General features: G+C 33.2%; 1 protein-coding gene across 1 annotated transcript; it reads right to left on the reverse strand.

The window, feature by feature from the left end:
• Positions 1–1,223: 1,223 nt before the first annotated feature.
• On the reverse strand, positions 1,224–4,067 carry LOC115697393 (uncharacterized). Its single transcript, XM_030624375.2, has 2 exons — positions 3,649–4,067; positions 1,224–3,238 (listed from the first exon to the last, which is right to left on the reverse strand). The coding sequence occupies exon 2, from the start codon at positions 3,094–3,096 to the stop codon at positions 1,585–1,587; it is 1,512 nt and encodes a 503-aa protein (XP_030480235.1). The 5' UTR covers positions 3,097–3,238; positions 3,649–4,067; the 3' UTR covers positions 1,224–1,584.
• Positions 4,068–7,565: the final 3,498 nt, after the last annotated feature.

The raw sequence follows: 7,565 nt of genomic DNA on the forward strand, positions 1-7,565 counted from the left end.
ATCGCTCACATCGCACAAACTGTCCGCACCACCACACATCACATAAAAATGCAGCTTGAAATCCTTTGCAGTGCCATTGCAGTTAGTATTTTTTCCAAATCGCGCGGTGTGATGCGGTTTTCAGTCTTGAATTTTATTATTGCAATTCAAACTGCACCGCACCGCACCGCACTATATATTATAAAGTTACTAATTTTACAATATAATTTTTATTTTTTTTATTTATATAAGAATAAATATATGTAATATATTATAGAGACAATTCAATATAATAACTTGATTAATATATATGCTATGATATTAAAACTTTAACAAGATTATTTTTGTATCGATAAAACTTTATAGATTTTTAAATGTTTATTATAATGTTCGATAATGATGATGGTGTAGACTGTTCAAACTGCACCGCACTACACCATATTTTTACGATATGATTTTTACAGGTTTTAGATCTCGTAGTGTAGATGCGGTTGCGATTTAAAAAATTACAAAAACCGCATATTGGTATGAAGAAAAAGTTACAACCCGCACCGCTAGTTCGTTTACAACCTTGGATATAGAATTGAGATTGGACAATTTTGCTATAACATTATCCAAAATTCTAACTAATGTCGAAACAAGGGGACTATATTATCTCACTAAATAGGTGGGTTGACTTTGTCCCAACCATTGCTCCTTTTGTTTTTTTAATATATAAAATATTTTATAGTATTTTTTTTTTAAAGTAATAAAGTATGTCTACCATAAATTTTAATGAAATATTTTCTTTATTCCTATTTTTTTTTTCTTTTTCTATTATCTTGTAGCCTTTTTCCTTCAATATAATTTAATTTTAATAATTATTGTTTTTATTTGAAATTATTGAATATATGTATTTTGAATATCATTAATTATTCTTTCTTCATAAATTATAAAAAAATTAAAGTACAATCTGACTAAATCTCCACATTTCAAGAGTCAAAATTATTGAGTGTACCGTATAGTGAACTCCACAATATCCCTGCCCTACGCACATAAACATATACCAGCAACAATACCAGAAATTCATTAACATTTGAATGGTCACAACAGTTAAATATCATAACATAGATTAGTTAATAAAGTAAAACGAGAACATAGATGGCCAAAATAGTAAGCCATCATTTGATTCAAAGAGCAGTGTCCCATTCCATGTCATAGTCAGTTGTGCCATACACAAATGAAATGAGATGATGACATCAAAGTTGTAAATGAAGAAACTGTGCATTATGCACTCTAACAAGTGCCAGAAATATTCAATATGCAATTAATTACTTGTGCACATGTCTAAGTTTTCCACAATAATGAACATGTTCATCATAATTCACTACCAGAAAGATATGCAAGGCAATGCGCCACTACCAAAGACCTCTACAACAATGACTAGAGCCAAGCGCATGTTCTAAATATCAAGAACATTCCTAGTCAAAACTGTAAATAAATGTGAAAAAAAAAAAAAAAAAAACCATTCTATTTCATAAAAATACATTGTATAATACAGAGGTGAGCAAACAATTAAGCCTCTGCATAACGCTTCGATCCTTAGAAGTCTCTTTGCTTCCTTTCTCAAGTAAACATTAGGTCATTTTTGCCTCCAAGGTGAGGACGAAAGCATACACGTATCTCATGCTCTTCAGGCTCTGATCGAAGTTTTGGTACCACAATCTCAAGTACAGATCCTGGCCCATCGTAGTAAGCTTCTATGTTAGCATCCTCAAGGATTCGGGTTGAAAGTGGTATTTCTCTGACAAATTCTCCTGGTGGGCAGTGCTCAGGTGACGGATCTGTAAGCCTAAAAACCCTATCATGTCTCTTAATATACGGCATGCGAGATGTACTCGCACAGGACACCTTGATGATACCATGTGTGAGCGTATTTCTCCATGAAACTTTTACCCTTTGAAGATCAACACAAGGCAGGCTAATAATAATCAAATAGCTTTCTTCATCCTCATAAATTGTTTTGGCCCCAGTAACAGGCCCATACACATTATTCATCACCCCACTAAAGTCATTCAACCAGTGCGGTCCATTTGGGAGAATTTCTGCATCTGGGATACCATTAGATGGAGGGTTAATCGCCAAACAGCACTCGTCACTGTTTCCGTTTGGAAAAAAACCCTTCCTTCTTTTGCTGACAGGTGAAAGATCTACCACATCAGAACTACTGTGGTTGGATGGATGCGTTGACAAATTCAGCCCAGACCCGTTAAGCTGCTTCTTTGGATGTGAATTTGAGGTGCTCTTTATGGGAGAAGGCAGCCTTTCAAGCTCAAACTCAGTGTTTGGAAGGTTTCTCCATGAACTAAAATCACTTGCATCGTGAGGGATTGTGAAATTCCAATCCCTACCAGTAAGTTCCACCCACCGTTTCTGCTCTTCCTCACTGAAACCAGTGAGATTGGGGGCTGGAACAACCTCAATCCCGTGCACACACTGAGGATTTGATAGACCCCTATAATGCTTGCGCTGCATCCTGTGAGATCGAACAAAACCCTTATCAACACTAAATGGAAAGGGGCGTTCCCCTTGGCGAGAATGACCATTCATGTAACTTCTCAGCTGCATCTTACCTAGTGCATTCTCAGGTCGTTCCTTAAAGACCCACATATACATGTTTTCCATGTCATGCTGGACCATAAAGATGTCATGGTTAAGATCAGATTTATCGAACCCAGAAATTCCATTGTGGTCTCGTATAGTTTTGGCCTTGGACTTTTCATTGAGCGCCGGCTTGAAGTAAACAGTAAAGAAGAACCAAGCACCCCAAATGCTATCCAATCGCTTGGCACATTTCCGGCCAACCTTGGGAATACTGATCAAAGTTTCAGTCTCGCAGACTTGTGAAGAGAGCCCAACATCTAAAATGTCGCAAGAGTCGATACTCCAGGGTTGTTGAGGAGGACTGCCCTCAACTGAGAGAGGTAGATTGATATCTGGAGGGTGAGAGGCTATAATTTGGCGATTCATCTCCAAATCCAATTCTTCGTGAGAGGAGGAGGCACTGGAATCCATGGACAACATGGTGGAAGGGTGATGATTCTCCATTGAAAGAGAAGCAAGTCGTGAATCTCCCATTTCAATTCAATTCCTTGGAGGGTTTTATTGCTGGCGGAGTCGGCGGCAGGTATATCATTGCAATTCCAAAAATAATTCAAGTAAACAACCTTATAAACACCTTCAACATCAATCCCCACTGTATCTCCCCTCCATCAAAAGCCTAGATTTACAATCAAATAATAAATTTCTCATACCCACATCAAAATCCAGAACAATGAAACAAAATCATTATAAATTGGTATTATAAGAACGTAAATGAAAGAGATCCCTAGAGAAAGAAAAATTAAACTTAAAAATTAAAAAACAAAGTATCGAAGAAGTAGATATCATTAAATCAAATCTGTTTGACCTCAAATCTTGTATAAAGAGGCAAAGAAAAGAACGGAAGAGATTGTTACGAAACGCTAAAGAAAGACTACATCCAAACCTAGCCTAAGAATCTCTTGAAATCAACGAAAACCAGAAGGGATGCAGAGAATGGAAAGCAATAGATCCATGGAAAAAGTTACTAAAAATTGAAATGAATCTAGAAAGAAAGAAAATACTGAAAGGAATCTTCAAATATTATACCTTTTAGGATAAACACTTGGAAATCTAGAGGAAGAGGGACCTGCGCAGATGCTCATCTTCACCATGTCGTCAACTACCATTTTTGCTATTCTCTTCTTTTCTTTAGTTTTTTTTTTTTTCCAATCCGAAAAATCGATGGGGAATGAATTTGAGAATGAGAGGAGAGACTCAAGCGCCTGGCCACCGTCTCCTTATAAAGACGCCACGTGTGACGTTTTTCTGTCTCCTTCTATTATATAATTTTCACAATATTTCTGATAAATAAACAACATTATCATCATTTATTGGATTAATTTGTTAAAAAAAGATGATTTTATATTTATATATATTTATATCACATCGCTATAGTATTTGTGATAGCCTGTTTGACAAATAGTTTTTTCCAATGGTTACTCTGTATAGCTATTTGACTTTCTGTTTTCATAAACTGCACCCCTTATCAAAATCCCTGAAGTAATGTAAAGAAAAAAAATCTCAAAATTAATAAGAATAATACTAATTAGTAATTTTAATAGTAATAATATTCCTTTTGTGGTTAATAATAATAATGTTAATTAGTGAAATATAGTATTTCGAATTTTGTACAATGAAAAGTAAGAAGCTCTATTTAGAATCTTGATTTATCCTATCAGAAAATTACATTGATTTTGTGCTATTTTTTTATGGGAGAAATGATGAAAAGAGAATAGTCAGAAAAAATTGAGTTTATACAAGAATGATGGAGGTCTTTATTATCGTGACTTATCTCTTTTTAACAAAGTTTTACCGCCTTAGCTGTTCATAGTAATCCCAACTCTCTTGCAGGAAGAGTTCTTAAGGATTGTGCTTTCCTTCCTCAAACTTTTTGGTGGCCAAAGAAAACTCTAGATCCTCATATTTTTGTTATCACGATTTATAACATTTAACCTAAATATTAGACAACCTACAACATGCATACTAGAATTGAATTAAAACACATTAAGTATAAGTACTCCGTTGGGATTGTAAGTCTTAAATAAAACTCTATTCAATGTAATCTTATTTACTATCAATAAATATTAGAAATTATACCTTAATTTTGTCATATGCTTTGTTCACATGTTTATTACATGATTATATTAATATATAAATTTTATTAAATTTTGAACATATAGTTATTTATCATTATAGTGATGTCATCACAGTGAAAAATAATTGTGATTATATGTTTCAAATTATTTAGTCCCACAATTTATTTGTGTAGTGGATTTACACTGACATGATAATCAGCGATGTGGTTTATTTACACTTGTATATGTGAATATCCTTTTCAGGGCATTAGTAAAGTAAACTTGTATCGGATATATTAGCTATACATCATACTGGACCGATATTAACAGTAAAAAATATATCATAAACTTATTATTATGTCTTTTCTAAGTCGATGTTACTTAGTTGATCTTAGGTCGATTGATCTGTTGGGTTTTGTGCCCTAAATAAAACTCATTTCAATATAATTAGATTTACTAATTAATAAAGATCTGAAACTGCATTTTATGTTGCATGCTTCACATGATTTATTTCATGATTGTTTAATGTATAAATTCTATTAAGTCCAGAACATATGTATTTGTTCATGATTATAGTGTCGTCAGCACAGTGGAATATAATCATGATTATATGTTCAAAAGTTTAATTTCTTGATTTGTCAATTCACTGGATTTAGACTGACATGATAATCAGCGATAGGTATACTTACACCTTGGATAAGTGTTATGTCCTTTCCTGGGCATTGGCAAAGTTTACCAGTATCGGATGTATGGAGTATACATTGGAAGGGACCCATATTGATCTTAGATAAGATATCATAAACTTACCGTTATATCTTTCTAAGTCAATATCAATGGTTAGTCTTAGAGTATTATTTGTGTTCTTTGATTTGTTAGTTAAGCCTACGTTTTGGTCTGGGTGATATGTACATTTTGGGAACATGATAGTACAATTGAGTGAGAGCGCTGATCATAGATATGGAATCTATAGCTTATATCTAGATATAGAAGTGAAACGATGATTTCCTTCGAGCTTGGCTGAATAGAGATAAATGATTGAGATCTCATTTCAGTAATTATATTAGTTTACTGAAATATCATTTATAGGTAGCTAAGTGTTTTAAGGATAAAATACATTGAAGGGTAGAACGGTAAATTTGTCCCTATTCAGTGTAGATCATCTATAGAGGATCCTTGACTATTAGGATTGTAACAATGGATAATCATAACGTATCTATATCGTGGTACATATAGAGCGTTCTATATAACTGAGAATGTATTTAATTCCAAGTTCTACAGTGGTTCAATGAGGAATTAATAAGTTGAGAATTTACTTGGTGAATTCTAGATCTACTTATTGAAAGCTCGGTTATATAGGCCCATGGTCCCCTCACTAGTTGAGATAACACTGCTTCCAGACTTAGTTAATTGATTTTAGTTAATCAATTATAATTCTAAAATTAGACTATGTCTTATTTAAGAATTTTCACTAAGCAAGGGCTTAATTGTGAAGAAAAGAGGTTTTGGGGTCAATTTGTTAATTAAGAGACTTTATATGGTCTAATTAATAAATTACATTAATGGCAGTTTTATTTAGTAATTAATTATAATTATTAAATAAATAGTTTTGGCATTTATAAGGTTGAATTGGAAAATATGGTATTATTGAAAAGAAGAAGAAGTGGTTGGAAAAAGTGGCAAAATTGTAACGAGTAATTGGTCTCACTAAAGTGTACGGCCATATGTTAATTTTGCCCAATATTTTATTCTTTTTTAATCAATATAATTCAACCCGAAGCCCTAGTTGAAAAACTATAAAAGGAACATGATACTCTCACTCATAAAACTTTTTGTCAACTTGACTATTCAACCAAACCTAGATAAGAGAGTTCATTCCTTAGTGTTTCTAACTGTTGGGTTTTATGCCTTAAATAAAACTCTTTACAATCTGATTAGTTATCAATATAAGAAATTTGAAGTGATTTATGTTTGCATGAATTTTACATGCTAATGGTTTAATATGTTTATTACATTTACACACAAAATCAGTTAAATCCAGATCATATGTTTATTCACAATTACAGTATCGTCAACACAATGGAATGTGATTGTGATCGTATGAATCAAAACACTAAGTCCCTGTTTCATCAGTGTTTTGGATTTACACTAATGTGATAATCAGCGATGATGTGTACTTACACTTGGAGTAAGTGTTATGTTCTTTCCAGGACATTAGTAAAGTATACTAGTTTCGGATGTATGGAGTATACATTGTGGACCGATATTGCAACTTAGTTAAGATATTACAAACTTACCGTTATATCTTTCCAAGTCAATATCAGTAGTTAATCTTAAGATTAAAAGAATCTAAATCCTGATATGCTTAGGCTCAACTCAGGAGTACTATTCATGTTCTTTGATTTATTAGTTAAGCCTACTTTTGGGTCAGGGTGATACGTATATTTTGGGAACATGATAGTATGATTGAGTGGGAGTGCTGAACATAAATATGGAATCTATAACTTCTACTGGTGTATAGAAGTCAAGTGATGATTCCCTTTGAGCTTAGCAAATAGAAGTAAATGGATGAGCTCTTGTTTAAGTGACTAATTCTTAGATCACTAAACACCATTTACAGGTAGCTAAGTGTTTTAAGGGGCAAAATACATTGAGGGTGAGAACGGTAAAATTATCCCATCTCGATGTAAATCATCTATATAGAGGATCTTTAATCAGAATAAGATTATAACAATGGTTAAATGAGATAGCAATCTATATCGTGGAACATATAATATGCTCTATATAAGTCTAAGAGTGCAATTCTAAGTTCTATGAGTGGATTCTAAGTTCACTTATTGGAAGCTCAGCATATAGATCCATGGTCCCCATTCTAGTTGAGAACATACTGCT

The sequence above is a fragment of the Cannabis sativa genome, chromosome 7 (assembly GCF_029168945.1).
Source record: "Cannabis sativa cultivar Pink pepper isolate KNU-18-1 chromosome 7, ASM2916894v1, whole genome shotgun sequence".
Classification (NCBI taxonomy): domain Eukaryota; kingdom Viridiplantae; phylum Streptophyta; class Magnoliopsida; order Rosales; family Cannabaceae; genus Cannabis; species Cannabis sativa.